General features: G+C 53.7%; 1 protein-coding gene and 1 long non-coding RNA gene across 10 annotated transcripts in view; one reads left to right on the top strand and one right to left on the bottom strand.

Moving 5' to 3' along the window:
• ANK1 (ankyrin 1) overlaps positions 1 to 15,852 on the top strand; it is a 236,340-nt gene that overhangs the window by 154,744 nt on the left and 65,744 nt on the right. For all 8 annotated transcript variants that reach the window (XM_040242999.1, XM_040242998.1, XM_040242997.1 and 5 more), the window contains exons 3-15: positions 322 to 420; positions 5,266 to 5,364; positions 5,944 to 6,042; positions 7,014 to 7,199; positions 8,217 to 8,315; positions 8,719 to 8,817; positions 9,080 to 9,178; positions 10,129 to 10,326; positions 11,466 to 11,564; positions 11,985 to 12,083; positions 12,556 to 12,654; positions 14,854 to 15,051; positions 15,451 to 15,549. In XM_040242999.1, coding sequence (XP_040098933.1) covers positions 322 to 420; positions 5,266 to 5,364; positions 5,944 to 6,042; positions 7,014 to 7,199; positions 8,217 to 8,315; positions 8,719 to 8,817; positions 9,080 to 9,178; positions 10,129 to 10,326; positions 11,466 to 11,564; positions 11,985 to 12,083; positions 12,556 to 12,654; positions 14,854 to 15,051; positions 15,451 to 15,549 — 1,572 coding nt within the window. The remainder of the gene's footprint in view (positions 1 to 321; positions 421 to 5,265; positions 5,365 to 5,943; positions 6,043 to 7,013; positions 7,200 to 8,216; positions 8,316 to 8,718; positions 8,818 to 9,079; positions 9,179 to 10,128; positions 10,327 to 11,465; positions 11,565 to 11,984; positions 12,084 to 12,555; positions 12,655 to 14,853; positions 15,052 to 15,450; positions 15,550 to 15,852) is intronic.
• On the bottom strand, positions 1,210 to 5,215 carry LOC120865686. Of its 2 annotated transcripts, none has more exons than XR_005721478.1 (2): positions 4,827 to 5,215; positions 1,210 to 1,479 (listed from the first exon to the last, which is right to left on the bottom strand). It is a non-coding gene; the product is annotated as an uncharacterized LOC120865686 (long non-coding RNA). The 2 variants fall into 2 exon arrangements; XR_005721479.1 differs by lacking the exon at positions 4,827 to 5,215 and adding an exon at positions 2,050 to 3,633.

The following is a 15,852-nucleotide window of genomic DNA, read 5'->3' as shown; positions in this document are numbered from 1 at the left end:
AACTGGTGCCTGCGCCCGGCTAAGATGTGAATTTCAAGGTCGCTGCGGGTTTTATGAGAGCTTCCGGACTTCATTCACACCCGGGGGTGGGGGGCGTGTTACCATCCTCTTTCTTTCCATCTGACTTGCTACAGAAACCCTGCTCTGGAGCCGGACTGGCTCAGTCCTGAGCCTGTGTAGATACCCCTCCGGGGTCCCTCGGGTCTCCCCTTCCAGCCCTTTTGCTTCCCCTCGGGGGCAGGGGCCTCGGTCCAGCCTCACAGACCGGCAGGACACATAGACCCTCTAACCCCACCTTCCCTGCCTCTCTGCTCTCCACAGAATGGGTTGAACGGCTTACATCTGGCCTCTAAAGAAGGCCACGTGAAGATGGTGGTTGAACTTCTGCACAAAGAGATCATCTTGGAGACCACAACCAAGGTACGTCCCTTGGGGGGCCAGAGCTTTCCCCTGAAATTCACGCATTGCCCCAGACCCACGAGCCGTAGAAACCAGTCCTTCATGACAGAAACCCAGTCCTGCTTCTGAATTCCTCTCCTTCTTTCAGCCGCTTCCTAGGTCTATGAGCCCCTGAAGTCACTTGGAAAGCACAGGATCCCATTTCCACAAAAATTCAGGGGGCCTTTATCCTCATCGCTAGACTATAAATCTAAAAACACAATCTTTCTCCCAGTGGCTTGACTCTGTCCCAGGCTGAGAGCACTGGAAGGTCCACAGGCAGGCGCCTTGTGTCCAAATCCTCGCTGAGTTGCTTCATACTCTGTGACCTTAAGTGAGTGACTCAACCAGTGAGAGGCCTTAGTTTACTCATCTTTAAAATGGGGATTCTGATAGTTAGTTGCAGGATTGGTATGAAAGTTAAACATGGTACTATATAGAAAATGTCTACATAGAGAGAAATCCATAAGTATTGATGACTATGTCATTTGTGAGGGCTTCGGAAGAATCCAGATCCCTCCCATTCATTCTTCTCCAGCAGGTTCTTGATCATTTCGAGACCCTGCTCCTTGATCACTTCCAAACCCATCTGCTCTCTCTACTGGGTCCCTTGAACAGCGAACAGAGTTCTCTTTTACTCCAAGCATGGCTGGCATCACACCTCCTGAGTAGGAGATTATAAACACCAGGGACTCAAATCCGGAAACTACAATCATGAAATTGATGCACTGATACACGTTGCATGTGCATTTATACATGTTGTGAAATCAGTTTCATTTCTTATGCATCTTATTTGTTTATTCAGCACCCTTCAGCCAGCACTTAAAGACAAACAACATTAGATCAAAAAATCACCTCTGTTTACCATATCCAGTACTGTTTCCTCTTCCTCCTCCTTTGTTACGTACATCCTGTGGTTTTTTTTTTTTTCCCCTTGGCTGGTCCCCTCTGTGTCTTATTTTTCATTTGCTGTTTATTTAACGTGGCCTCGAGCACAGTGCTGATTTGTTTCACACAGCAAGCGTTTTGCTGCCTCGTGAGCTGAGAACAAGAAGAACAACACGTAGAGAACAGACATAATTTATGGTTATGAAGTGAGCTACCAAAATATTATGAAAGTAGAATCATCTCTGAGGTAGAAGTCTGTAATTTTCATGTCATTTCCCAAAGGTGAAGAGATCTCACGGGTGAAATAGACTGACTTGCTCTTTCTGAACGTGTACAGGGTATTTTATTTTCTAACCCCATGACAAATTGAGTATTCACTGGAACGACTGACGCTGAAGCTGAAGCTCCAGTACCTTGACCACCTGATGCAAAGAGCTGACCAATTGGAAAAGACTCCGAGGCTGGGACAGATTGAGGGCAGGAGGAGAAGGGGATGACAGAGGATGGGATGGTTGGATGGCGTCAGCGACTCGATGGACGTGAATTTGAGCAAGCTCTGGGAGATAGTGGAGGATAGCCGGGTGGGCGACTGTCCTTGGGGTTGCAGAGTCAGACACGGCTTTGCAACTGACAATAGACAAATGATGGATACTGGCTGTTTCCACTCGCTTCTTCTGTGGGTGAAGGGTCTGTGGCTCTTTCTGTCCTGATGCTCTCGCCTACCTGGCTGCAAGCACAAGGCCATCTGATCGGCTGTAGGGGGCGGAGCGGCTGTGCTTTCTCTGGCATCCCCCCAGGAGCTGCAGAAACAGGACGCTTCAGCACGTTTTACGAGCTCCGAGTTTTCCCCTTTGATTGGTATTTTGCAAGCAAACACTTGGTGTGTCTTTGTTATTTATAGAGATGGTATAAGCTGGCGTGGTTTCTGAGGGCCCAACAGAGGGAGTTAAAAAAAAAAAAGGATGAAGCTGAAACCGTGGGCAAAGCAAGAATCACAACAGATTGGGGAATTGTAATGGGTCTCGCAAACAGGAGCAAGATTAAAAAAAGACACGACTGAAGAGCCAAAACCAATATAGATTCCTAAACTGTGCTTAGAAATTTTAAAAGCGGAAAGCAAACGTGTTGCCTGCCTCCCACCTCCATCTCCAGAGGCCAGCTGAGCATCCAGGCTGATGGTGCTCAAACATCGTTGAACCCCCAACCCCCGTCCTCACTCAGCACCCACCACAGCCACCCGCCCTGCCGTGAGCTCTGGGACTCCCTGGAAATGGAGAAACTGGGTCTTTGTGGATCCAAATATAGCTAAGTAATTTTTCCTGCTGCTCTGAGGGCACGTTCCTTCACGCCGAGAGGAGGGGCAGAGAAAAACCCATCTCCCTGTGACTCTGAACCCGAGGCTGGGGGCCTTCCTCCTGAGCTATGCAGCATGTGCAAGTGTATGGATGGGGGTGGGAGGTCCTTTCCTCAACCTGGGCTGCCCTAGACCCAGATCCTGAAGATGTCACGGACTGAGACCCACAACTGGGCCCCGACAGCCTTCCCTGGCCAGCTTCCTCTAAGTGGGTTTATACGGTTGAGCCCTGTTGCAGTGGGTCAGGCAGGAAGGAGCAGATGGAAAGAAACATTTGATAACCCCTCCTGAGCTGGCCCGGTGCCTGGCACACACGTGCTCGGCCTGTGCAAATAAATGGATGGACACAGCGTGCCTCCTCCTAGGTGGGGAGGCCGGGAAGTCCCAGTCCTGATTCCTAGAGAAGGTTCTGGTGCCAGCACCCTGTTCCTCTCAGTACAGGGAGTGAGTCAGACCCAGGTGCCAAGGCCTCTAAATGTAGGCTCTTTGGACTTCTAAGAAAAACAGTTAATTAGCATCTATATACTAATTTCTGGCTCTTGCTCTCTGATGGACATTTGAGAAAGAACCCTTTTGCTTATCAAAGAGGAGAAATCAGAAAGACAAGTTAGGGAGGTAACCAGGGGACACTCCTGCCTGAATCATGTCACAAGGTAGAGACAAGAACCTGAGCCCTGGGGCCCTGGGGCAGCGGTGACCCGTGGGGGCCCCTCACCCCCCAGGCTCTTGGATTTGATGCTCAGACTCCCATGGGAGGCACTTGGTTCCTAGTGACTGGTCAGTGGCCCCATCGCCGGGGCCAAATTTGAAATCCCAGTTTGGTGGGTTTCCCAAGATGGTTAGCAAGTGGATTACTTTAGTTAGAAACTAACTATAGTTAAATAGTTAAATATAGCCGAATCACCGACTCGATGATGTCATCACCAACTCGATGGACATGAGTTGGAGTAAGCTCCAGGAGTTGGTGATGGACAGGAAAGCCTGGCGTGCTGCAGTCCATGGGGTCGCAAAGAGTCGGACACGGCTGAACAACTGAACTGAGCTGATCCGCCTGAACTAGAAAAAGTGAGGTCATGAGAAATCTCTGCTCCTTATGTAGCAGAGGGCTAAATGGGTGCAGCTGTGGTCCTTATTTGATGGATGTTGTCAAGTGCCTGCCCCTCCTGGAGCGGAGGTGCCCTTGGAGTCACGTGGGTGAGAGGGACTTCACAGGGAAGCAGGAAGGAGCCAGGCAGGGAGGTGGCGTCCTGGACACAAACAACGCCTACAGGACCCGAGCCTGTCCAGAAAGTGCAGTTACACACACCCAGGACGGAGCCAGACAAGAAACCCTGCCTGTCCCCCCACCTTCTCAGAACCGGCCTGGCTTCCTAGTCTCAGCTCTCAGTTCTCAGCTTTTAAGAAGTTTACTTTAACCGGTCCTTCCCATCAGGAAGCTTACACAAGCCTCAGTCTCCTCCATCACAGGGCAGACAGAAGAAGCAAGAAAGAATCACAGTCTCATAGTAACTAAAACCAAACCACGTTACAGAAAGTTAATCAGTGTGAAAAAGCAGAAAGTTACACCCCGGGTTTTAGGGATGAGATAAAACCCCAGAGAAACAACTAAATGAAGTGGAGACAGGCGGCCTTCTAAAAAGTTGACTTTGAAACAGCTGTGACCCTCACTTTCGTCTAGCATTCCTTCTGAGAAAGGAGGACTCTCTCCTCTCTTGCCTGCTGATCTCTGACTTGCTGTATTTTATTATTCATATTTTTTGTTTGGATTTTCTGTTGCCAGATTTTATTTTGTTTATTCCCCACCACACACACTTAATTTCTTATTTTTTCTTCTACATATATTACATAGTCCGTTTTATTACCTCCCCTACCCCTTTACCAATGTCGACGGGCTTCCCCTGGTGGCTCAGCGGTGAAGAATCTGCCCGCAAGGCAGGAGATGTGGGTTCAATCCCTGGGTCTGGAAGATCCCCTGGAGGAGGGCATGGCAACCCACCCCAGTACTCTTGCCTGGGAAGTCCCATGGACAGAGGAGCCTGGCGGGCTACAGTCCGCAGGGTTGTAAACAGTCAGACACAAGCAGGCAGCTAAACAACAACAGGGGCAACCCTCCCGCTTCCCCGACCCCTGCCCCGGTGGGTGTTACCGTCACGGCACAGGGTGCTGGCCCGCGGGATGTGCTGGCCCGCGGAGTCTGCAGCCTCCTTTGTCCCGGAGCTCCGGGCCTCACGGGGCTCCACACCTTTCTGCAGAGCCTCGGCCTTCGAGGAGCTGGTCATCCAAGGAGCCGGCTTGCCCGGCAGTCCTTCAGCGGTCTCCGCCGATGATGGGACCCTGAGCCTGCCTGCAGCCGATCAGCTGAGAAGGAGGCGCTGTTATTCCAGAGCATTGTTTTTTCAGGACAGAAAGCATTTCCCTCCCCGGGCTTCCGTTGCTGCTCACGAGGTCTGGTGGGTCAGGCACACAAGTGTGTGTTCTGTGCCCCCTGGGGCCATAAAGGAAGCCTGCTGCCTGCCCGGGGCTGGCGCATGTTTCCGCCAGCTGCGGCAGGCCCCGGGAACCTCCTGTCCTCCCCTGTGTTGCAGAAAGGGAACACGGCGCTGCACATCGCAGCCCTGGCGGGTCAGGACGAAGTGGTGCGGGAGCTCGTCAACTATGGCGCCAACGTCAACGCCCAGTCGCAGGTGATGCTCGGCCCGGGGGGGGAGGGGGGGGGCGGGTGGGGCTGCCCGTCTGCTTCACCCCGGGGAGTGCAGGGGGGTACACGCGCTGTGTGGCCAAATCCGGGCTTATTCAGGTGTCTCCAAGCGCTTTCTTGCCTTTTCCTGCTTCAGTGGGCATTCTGAGCACGGTGGCCTGGGTCATTGTGGACCCTGTTCCTGGAACTGAATAATATGTCCTGTTTAGCTGTGGTTCGTCTATGTATGGAGGGGCATTATGGCGGGGGCGGGGAGGGGGAAGAAGGGAGTGAGATCAGTGGGGCGTGTGTGTGCGCAGAAGAGGCTGACCATTCTGGGAGGGGCAGAAGCAGACCTCTGGGGAGGGTCAACCCACCTGGAGGCCTTTTGCAGTAACCTCACTACGCCAACTGCAAAGTGTCATGAGTTTTGACAGCTGGGGACACAGGTGGGGATGCTGCCCCCAGGGCTGGGTGGAAACAGGATGTCGGAAGAACTGTCCTTCGGTTTGGAGGATTTTGCACCGGTTTTAGCATCGCTCAGTGACGTGGCTGGATTCCAGTGGCTTTTCCTCTTGGTTTACAGAAAGGCTTTACCCCCCTGTACATGGCAGCCCAGGAGAATCATTTGGAGGTGGTTAAATTTCTGCTGGAAAACGGAGCTAATCAGAATGTGGCCACAGAAGTAAGCACCTTGGGGGCGTGGCCTCATGGCTGAACGTGTCTTGCGGGGAGGACAGGGTCACGGGGCCTGGGTTCCTAGGACGTGGCTTGGGATGCCTCCTCTGTTGTGATTGTCCAGGGCGCTGTCAGACCCTGCAAGGAGCTGAGAGACAAAGTCATGACAGTTGTGGGATGCCAGACGCGCACCAGAGAAATGACCTCAGGGGTGAATCTGTCATTCCCACTGTGACCAACACTGGAGGCTGGGCAGGGGTGGGGGGCATGCGTGCATGTGGGTGACAGGTGTGCCTCGGACGTTTATAAGAAGTCTAAGGGTCTTGCTCTGAGCCCACAAACACCTTTGGACAAGTCACTTGACCCTGAGTTTTGTCACTGGTGAAATGATGGAGTAGACGAAACCAAAGCTTCTCTTGACTCTTAGCGTCAGATAACTCAATGATTAGATAGATGGCTGTTTTCATTCTGCTTTGCCAGTTCAAGAGGGCCCTGTGCCCCTGTACACACCAATGAGATTAATAGCAGTAGCTCAGAATTGAAACCTCAGTGCCGGCTGTTGTGTCCAGCGTTTGGTAGGTGTTCAGTAACCTTTGTGAAATGAATGAAGCCCTGATTGTCGGTCATCCGTCCAGGGCCCTGTCTGACACTGGGTGATGACGTGAGAGGGAGGGAGGCAGAGAGACAGGGCAGTGAAGCGCTCAGTAAAAGCACTCGGAACAAGTCATAAAGGCAAAGTTAGCTAAGTGCTAAAGGAGAGCTATCGCACGTGCTGAGAGATGGCAGAGAATGAAAGAGGAGCCAAGGAAGGCATTAGGGAGGAGGCAGTGACATCTAAGCTGAGCTTGCAGGACGTGGAGGAGGGAGGCGCTCCCAGGCCTAGGGCAAGGGCCCTGAGCGCGGAAGCGCAGGTCCCGCCCCGAGGACGGAGCGGTCAGGACGGTTGGCGCACAGGGGTCTCTCCTCTGCCCCGGCCAGGATGGCTTCACCCCGCTGGCCGTGGCCCTGCAGCAGGGCCACGAGAATGTGGTGGCACACCTCATCAACTATGGCACGAAGGGCAAGGTGCGCCTGCCCGCCCTGCACATCGCAGCCCGCAACGACGACACGCGGACGGCCGCCGTGCTGCTGCAGAACGACCCCAACCCCGACGTGCTTTCCAAGGTGAGGCGCCCGGCGGGGCTGGGAGCACCCTGGGGCCCTGGTCGGGAGGCCTCGGGGGCCCCACGCGTTCCCCACTAGTTCCCCGGAACCAGCCCAGACCAGAGAAGCCCCAGTGTGCACCCCGAGCAAGTTGCGCCACGCCCGCCATGCCCAGCAGCCACACGAACACCCCACTTTAAATCCCCTGGCAACGTGGAGAAACACGTGCTGGGTCATTCAGAGCAGCGTCCAGGAGAGACAGGAGGGGTGTCTGACCAGAGTAGGGCCTTGCAATCCAGCCCCTGACCCCTGGTGGTGTGTTAGAATTGTATTCCAGCTCTTTCCCTGGCCATCCCCTGGTAGAGGGAGGCGGGGGTCCCCACACGGAGAGGGTACCCTGGAGTGGCTCCCGGGGGTCTGGCCAGCCCGCCACCTGCCCACGCTGTTTGATGTTCGCACCGTCTGTAAGTTTAGGCTGTCAGTGTCTCCCTCCCAGGGGAGATGATGTATTTGCACGTAGTCAGTCACGCATTACCCCGCAACCTCCCACCCCTAAGTCACGGGGTTCCATCTGGAAAACTCTACCTGGGTTATTTGCCGTGGGGCAAGGTCAGGAACAGAGTAATAGCACGGGACACACCAAAGGTCAGAGGTCTGCCTCGCCCACCCAGCTGAGTCATCGCAGCCCTGTAGGGGCTGAAACTGTCTTGAGGATTAAAGTCATAACCCCATAACACTTCTCTCATTCATGAAGATCTCTTCAGAAGTAGCCGTTCAGAGGATTGGGCCCTGTCTGAAGGGCTGGAGGTGACCCTGGTCTGTGGTTTGTCCACGTGAACCCAGAGACTGGGCGGCCCCCTGCAGGCAGCACCTCACTTTTGGATGTAACTTGCCGTGGGATGTCTGATGACCCCTTCGGTCCAAATCTGCCCACGTGTGGGGTCCTCTGGTCTGGCCAGCTTTTCAGAGCCTGGCTGATCCTGGGTAGAAATGGTAAAACATACAGTACAATGCTGCCTGTCCTCTATTGCGCCCCAGACGGGATTCACCCCCCTCCACATCGCAGCTCATTACGAGAACCTCAACGTAGCCCAACTGCTCCTCAACCGTGGAGCCAGCGTCAACTTCACACCCCAGGTGAGGCTCTCAGGGGTAGTGGGGGGCGGGGGGGCCCACATACATGCGGTGACTGAGGGTCTAGAATCCAGTGCCCCCACCTCTTGTGGCACGGAGGACATCCTTGCAGTGCGTGTGGGACAGCCTAGAGTCTGTTAAGGCTCCCGGCAGGTGGGTTTCTAAGAGATTGCTGCCAGCCTGTGTTGTTGACTCGCTGGGAGACCCAGCTTGGCTAGCTTGCGGGGATGAACCACAATGCTGGCCTGTCCTTAGAGGCTTGGAAGTCTTTCTTAGGTGAGAAGAGTCCTAGCAGTGGGCTCAGGCTGGCTGTCTGTCTTGGGTGGGGGCACGGGGGTAGGGGTCACGTGGCAGCTGCTCCCCGCCCAGGAGGATGCGCGTCCTGACAGTCTGCCCCTCCTTGCAGAACGGCATCACGCCACTGCACATCGCCTCCCGCAGGGGGAACGTGATCATGGTGCGGCTCCTGCTGGACCGCGGGGCCCAGATAGAAACAAGGACCAAGGTGGGTGCCAGCAGGCGGCACGGTGAGGCCAGGGGAGGGAGTGCTACCTGCCAGGGCCCCACTCCGGGAGGTGGGCTCTCCGTGGCCAGCTGGGGAAGGGCGTTCAGCCTCCAGAGCAGCCTGCAGGGGCAGCCGGAGACCAGACTGCTCCATCGAGCTGATCCTTAGCGACTCGACGTGCCCCTACGGCTGGGGTGATGCTCTCTCCAGCAGCCTCTGATGGGCGCCTCTGGGGCTTTCTCTTTTTGACTGTCTTTTAAAGGATGAATTGACACCTCTCCACTGTGCAGCTCGGAATGGGCACCTGCGAATCTCAGAGATCCTGCTGGACCACGGGGCACACATCCAAGCCAAAACCAAGGTGTGGGCTTCCTTTCTGCGAGGAGCATCTTTTAGGCAGGGCTCCAGGTCAAATGGCAACCCACTCCAGTGTTCTTGCCTGGAAAATCCCAGGGATGGGGGAGCCTGGTGGGCTGCCGTCTATGCGGTCGCACAGAGTCGGACACGACTAAAGTGACTTAGCAGTAGCCAGGTCAGGCCGACCCAGAATAGAATCCCATTTCTGAGAAACAGACAAGCGAATACTACTAACTTAGCCATTGTGTGCAATGTTGACCCCAATGCCTGGCACATGGGAGGCACTCAGCTCTATTATCTAGATCAAGGTTGGCTAACTTTCTCTTTAAAGAGCCAGATATTAAATACTTTTAGGCTTTGCAGCCCATGGTCAAGGTCACAATTATTCAAGTCCATCACTGTAGTGGGAAAGCAGCCCTGGATAATGTGTAAACAAGCAGCCCTGTTCTAATAAAACTTTACTGACAAGCACAGGCAGTGGGCCAGATTTGAGCCTCGGGCTGTCATTGGTCTGTTCAGCTCTAGGTCAGGCCATGTCTCTTTTACCCGAGCTCCAGAGAAGACAGAAACTGAGCAGTCAGAGAGTCTTCAGAGCCTGGGGTGGACTGGATGACATTAAAAGGAAAACAAAATAGTTGTTCTCAAAGTCCTTTCAGGGCTCGAAGGCCCTCAGTTCTAATATGAGGTCTTAATCTTCCTGGGTGGGGCTAAAGCTGTCAGGCTGCCCCAGTGCTGCATACCCCACCTCCAGGCCTGGAAGATTTGGCCAAGTGGGAAGGGGAAAGTTTGCTATCCGAGACCAGCAGGAGTGTGGGGGCCAGAACAAACCAGGCTCACTGGAGAGCCACGTGGAGGCGCTGCAGCTAGGGAGGAGATGGGAAGCGAGGTTGGACTCGGTGCCCTGAATGTCCGTGTTCATTTCCTTTGCAATTGCTTGCTTTCCTTCTTCACCAGAATGGCCTGTCCCCGATCCATATGGCGGCTCAGGGAGACCACCTCGACTGTGTCCGACTCCTATTGCAATACAACGCAGAGATTGACGACATCACCCTGGATCATCTGACCCCTCTCCACGTGGCCGCCCACTGCGGCCACCACAGGGTGGCCAAGGTGCTTCTGGATAAAGGGGCGAAACCCAACTCCAGAGCCCTGGTGAGTGGGAGGCTGTTGAGAAGGGGCTGGAGCGGCGAGGGCCAGAGCTGCAGGGCTGAGTCTCCACCCTGGAGACTCCTGGCAGGCAGAAGGCTGGGGTCTTGAGGCTGGGAGTCAAGCAGCCATGACCTCCCTGCCTGCCGTGTTTCTGCACCTCATGACCGAGCCCCCATAACAGGCCGAGGGGCACACACAGTGCTCGTGGGGCTCAAGCAGAGAGGGGCTCAGGCCTAAAGCAAATTCCCTCCTGGATCCGTGGTTCCTCTTCCCTCGCCCCAGGCTGAGAACTCCCAGGGAAGTTCCTGGTGGGGCCAGAGTGCTGCACAGAGCCTGCCCACGGCCCCCATCCCCTCTCTGCCCCTTCCCAGGGGAGGAGAATCTAGAAGACAGGACAGCCTCCAGGGCCACAAGGATGGCTCGTCCACTCTCCATTCATTCATTCAGAAAGCTTTCCCTGAGCTCTGCCTCCAGCCGGGCACTGTCTGGGGCAGTCAGGGTTTTTTGACCTCAGCCCTACTGACTTTGGGGGCCCGATATTCTTGGTTGTGGGCTTCCCCTGTGGCTCAGTGGTAAAGAATCCGCCTGCAAGGCAGGAGAGGCAGGAGCCATGGATTTGATCCCTGGGTCAGGAAGATCCCCTGGAGGAGGGCACGGCAACCCGCTCCAGATCTTGCCTGGAGAATCCCATGGACAGAGGAGCCTGGCAGGTTATAGTCCAGGGAGTCGCAAAGAATCGGACACGACTGAGCAGCCAACACACATTACACATTACAGTAGGGATGAGGTACAGGAATCCATTTGACCGAAAGCTGATCAGCGGTTCCAGGGACGAGGGAATGTGATGTGCTTCACAGGCGTTCTCTTCATTGTAAATTTCCCCTTAAGGAAACTTGAAACAGCAGGCTCTTTCAGTGCATCCAAAAACACGAACAAATTACAAAAAAAAAAAAAAAACTGTGCAGACAACACGTTCAGGACCATGCCTTGTGCATGGTGCGTGCCGCCTGCCCCTTCCAGTTTGTGGGAACCACTGACGGGCTGGGCCCGAGGCTGCCTACTCATCAGCGAGGTGGTCGGGGTGTTCCCTGGGCTCGTGGGTAAGCCCCTGCTCGTCTGTCTCCCTTTGTGTGGGGCTGCAGAATGGCTTTACCCCCTTGCACATTGCCTGCAAGAAGAACCACATCCGTGTCATGGAGCTGCTGCTGAAGATGGGGGCCTCCATCGACGCAGTCACCGAGGTAAGGGGAACCCCGTGGGCGAGCCAAGGGTCTCCGAGGGTCTTCTTCTAATAGCCATCTTCAGAGTTGTCCTTTGTGGCTGCCTCTGTGCGTGCCCATGTCCGCATGTGTACTAGTCTAGAACTCTCAAAGGAATGAATCAGGGATGGATAAGACCGGGGGCTTATGTCAGAGCTCAGGGAGCTGTCCAAGGTCAGATGCAATATTCTGAGTTGTGAATATGGATGGAATCACCCTGCAATGGGATTTCCCCTACCGTGCCCAACTCTTTTCCTGGAAGCAGACCCATTTCCTTGAACTCCCTTTCCTGGGAAAACTGTTCCAAAGCACTTAGAGTCAGGAAAGCCTAAGCCTCCCTCTGGCTGTGTCTCTGGAGGAACCGAGAGGGCTCCTGTCTCACTCCCGTCTGGTCTGTTCCAGTCCGGCCTGACGCCTCTCCACGTGGCCTCCTTCATGGGGCACCTGCCCATCGTGAAAAGCCTGCTGCAGCGGGAAGCATCGCCCAATGTCTCCAACGTGGTGAGTCTGTGGGCAGAGCCAGCCCTTGCTGGGGACCGAGCGCTCAGAGGAGCCCAAGTTTTCCTTTCCCGGACAGAGGCAGAAATCTCAGAATAGCAGGGACTTCTGACTTGGGGAGAATGTCTGTATCTCAGTGAAACTTGTTATGTGTCTGTAAGTCTTGGGATTTTATTTTGGACAATTATTTGGAAACTTCTGTGTTATTCTAGGAATATATGTGCATTTATAAACATTCCTTTGCTCTGGGGTTTACTTTTAAGTGTATCTTGCATGCACACACACTCACACACACGCACACACACTCACACACTCACACACACACACATACACCAGGCATCAGCGGGCCAAAGGCTTGCTGGGGCAACTCCACCTCTTGGGTGAAAACCCCCCAAGCTGGCACCATGGAGCTCTGTGTGTGCCCTTTTAGAAACCTGGCGTGAGTTAACACTTCTATAATTTTGTTGTTTTGCAGAAAGTGGAGACCCCGCTACACATGGCAGCCAGAGCAGGGCACACGGAAGTGGCCAAATATTTGCTCCAGAACAAAGCCAAAGTCAACGCCAAGGCCAAGGTGGGTTCAGGAGGCAGCAGCGGTCCTGGACATGAGCCTTGAAGTGCAGGAGGAGCTCCGAGGCCGGGCTGCAGGGCTCGTGGGGCTGAGATTCCCTGTCTGCCCACGTGGTTGCACCCAATGCTCAGGTTCTGCTTTGCAGGGCTTCTGAGAAGGCCAGATGTGTGCTGGCATCAGAGCTGTTTCTTTAGGAAAACAAAAGGCCAGTGAGCAGTGTTTGGGAGCTGAAAGGATACATGATGGTTACAGTCACAGTATCAGAAGAGAAGTCACTTTTTCAAGGAAGTGTTGCCGGTGAAAATCAGGAATTACTTAATCTGAAAACAAAAGATTCCCCTTGGTGGTAATAACAGTCATCTCAGAAGAACTGAGTGAACAAAGGGGAAGAATTGCTGCTGAGTTTGCAGGCTGGCTTTGGTCACCATCAGACGTCCCTACTGCACAGGCTACAGGGGTGCTGTTGAGTATCAGGACTGCAGTCTGGGTTTGGACCATGTGATAGAACCTCCACCCCTGGGCCCAATAACACAGAGATCTGGCCCACCAACTGCTTCCGTCTCAGGGGGAAACGGGGAGCGGCGGGGGACAGGGGATGAAAAGTCATCTTGCCCTTTCTCAGTTCTGACCCTCCATCACCCTTGGCATAGAGAAAGCCAGGGAAGCCTTCAGGCAGAAAGACAAGCAAACACTCAGACAGGACAGACCCCCTGGTTTAATTGCCCTTTGCTTTAGTGCACTTTGCAAATCATGTGTTTTGTACTGGTTGAAGTTTTGTGGCAACCCAGGTTGCCAAGCAGTTAGCATTTTTCTAGGAATAAAGTATTTTTCAATTACTATATATATATATTTGAACATAATGACACTGCACACACAACAGAGAATAATATCATATAAAAATAGTTTTATATGCACTGGGAAACCAAAAAATTTGTGTGACTCGCTTTACTGTGATCAACCATTTTATTGCCGTGGTCTGGGGCCGAACCCACAATGTCTCTGAGATCTGCATGTGAGAAGAACCACAATGGGTCAGTTCAGTTCAGTTCAGTCACTCAGTCCCCTTGGACTCTTTGTGACCCCATGGACTGCAGCACACCAGGCTTCCCTGTCCATCACTAACTCCCGGAACTGACTCAAACTCATGTCCATCGAGTTAGTGATGCCATCCAACCAATCTTTGGATCTTCAATCTTTCCCAGCATCAGGGTCTTTTCCAGTGAGTCAGTTCCTCATATCAGGTGGCCAAAGTATTGGAGTTTCAGCTTTAGTGTCAGTCCTTCCAGTGAATATTCAGGACTGATTTCCTTTAGGATGGACTGGTTGGATCTCCTTGCAGTCCAAGGGGCTCTCAAGAGTCTTCTCCAACACCACAGTTCAAAAGCATCAATTCTTTGGTGCTCAGCTTTCTTTATAGTCCAACTCTCACATCCATACATGATCACTGGAAAAACCATAGCTTTGATTAGGTGGACCTTTGTTGGCAAAGTAATATCTCTGCTTTTCAACATGCTATCTAGGTTGGTCATGTATTTTCTTCCAAGGAGTAAGTGTCTTTTAATTTCATGGCTGAAGTCACCACCTGCAGTGATTTTTGTACCCCCCAAAATAAAGTCTTTCACACTTTTTCCACTGTTTCCCCATCTATTTGCCATGAAGTGATGGGACCAGATGCCATGATCTTAGTTTTCTGAATGTTAAGTTTTAAGCCAACTTTTTCACTCTCCTCTTTCACTTTCATCAAGAGGCTCTTTAGTTCCTCTTCGCTTTCTGCCATAAGGGTGGTGTCATCTGCATATCTGAGGTTATTGATATTTCTCCTGGCAATCTTGACTCCACCATACTCCGGGTGAGACTTCTTATATACACAGTCTGCTTGATCCTAACCACAGCCCTATGAGGTCAATACCATTATTCCCATTTTACAGATGGGAAGGCTAAGGCTTTAGGCAAATAAGTAGGAATAAGAACTCACTTGAAAGGTTGTTATAGGACTAAATGAGAGTTATAAAGATTAAATGAGAAAGAACCTACTGGTTTCTATAACTTGGAGACTTGAATCTCAGCTCTTCCTCTTACTAGCCATGTGTCTTTGAGAAAGTCACTTAACCTCTCTGGGCCTCACCTGCCTGCTGTGTAAAATGAAAAGTTGGGTTAGGTAACCTTAGCGTTCCTGTTCTTTGTTTTCACTCTGGGTTCCAGGATGACCAGACCCCGCTTCACTGTGCAGCTCGCATCGGCCACACAAACATGGTGAAACTCCTGCTAGAAAATAACGCCAACCCCAACCTGGCCACCACTGCTGGGCACACCCCCCTGCACATCGCAGCCCGAGAGGGCCACATGGAGACGGCGCTGGCCCTTCTGGAAAAGGAGGCATCCCAGGCGTGCATGACCAAGGTATGGGTCCCGGGCCGGGGAGGGCCGTCCCACCTCTGTGTTGCCTTGAACTGTAGTTTCCTTCCACCCACCCAGCCTTCATCCTTTCATCAGAAGTCTCAGAGTCTGCTCTGAACAATCCATGCAGGTTCTGGGATGAGAGAAGGATGACAGTCCAGCCCCGGCCCTCAGCTCGCTGGCTGTCAAATAACAGCACCAGCGGTTCTGACTCTGTCACAAGAGGGAGAGGGGCGGTGGCTGGTTGCTGGTCTGGGTGTCTAGGCAGGACCGCCCGTTCCCTGCCCTTTCCTGCATCTCTGTGCCAGCCGGGGTGGGCGCCTCCTTGGCCGCACGCAGACCCTTTCCCTGGGGAGGACAGCAGGGGCTCCCAGGCTTCTGACAGCCGGTGTTTCTCCTCAGAAAGGATTTACCCCTCTCCACGTGGCAGCCAAGTACGGGAAGGTGTTTATGACGGAGCTGCTGCTGGACCACGACGCGCACCCCAATGCCGCCGGGAAGGTGAGCTTGACCTCGCGTCCCGTCCAGGGTCAGGGGTCAGAGTGGAGCCAGGGTGGAGGCGCAGCTTCCCGCGGGTGGTGGCATCTCTACCTTGTGAACGGGCAGCCACCCGGGGAGAGTGGCCTCTGGGGGGACTGATCTTCCGGACAACGCTGTGCCCTTCTAGAAAGACCTGGTGGCCCCTCCGAGCCAGAGCGATGAGGGCCCTGCCCCGTCGGCCCCAGGACTGAGGAGGTGACCCCCAGGAGTGAGGAGGTGGCCCCCAGGAGTGAGGAGGTGGCCCCCAGGAGTGAGGTGACCCCC

The sequence above is a fragment of the Oryx dammah genome, unplaced genomic scaffold, assembly GCF_014754425.2.
Source record: "Oryx dammah isolate SB20612 unplaced genomic scaffold, SCBI_Odam_1.1 HiC_scaffold_7, whole genome shotgun sequence".
NCBI lineage: Eukaryota > Metazoa > Chordata > Mammalia > Artiodactyla > Bovidae > Oryx > Oryx dammah.
This window is presented reverse-complemented; position numbering and strand designations above follow the sequence as displayed.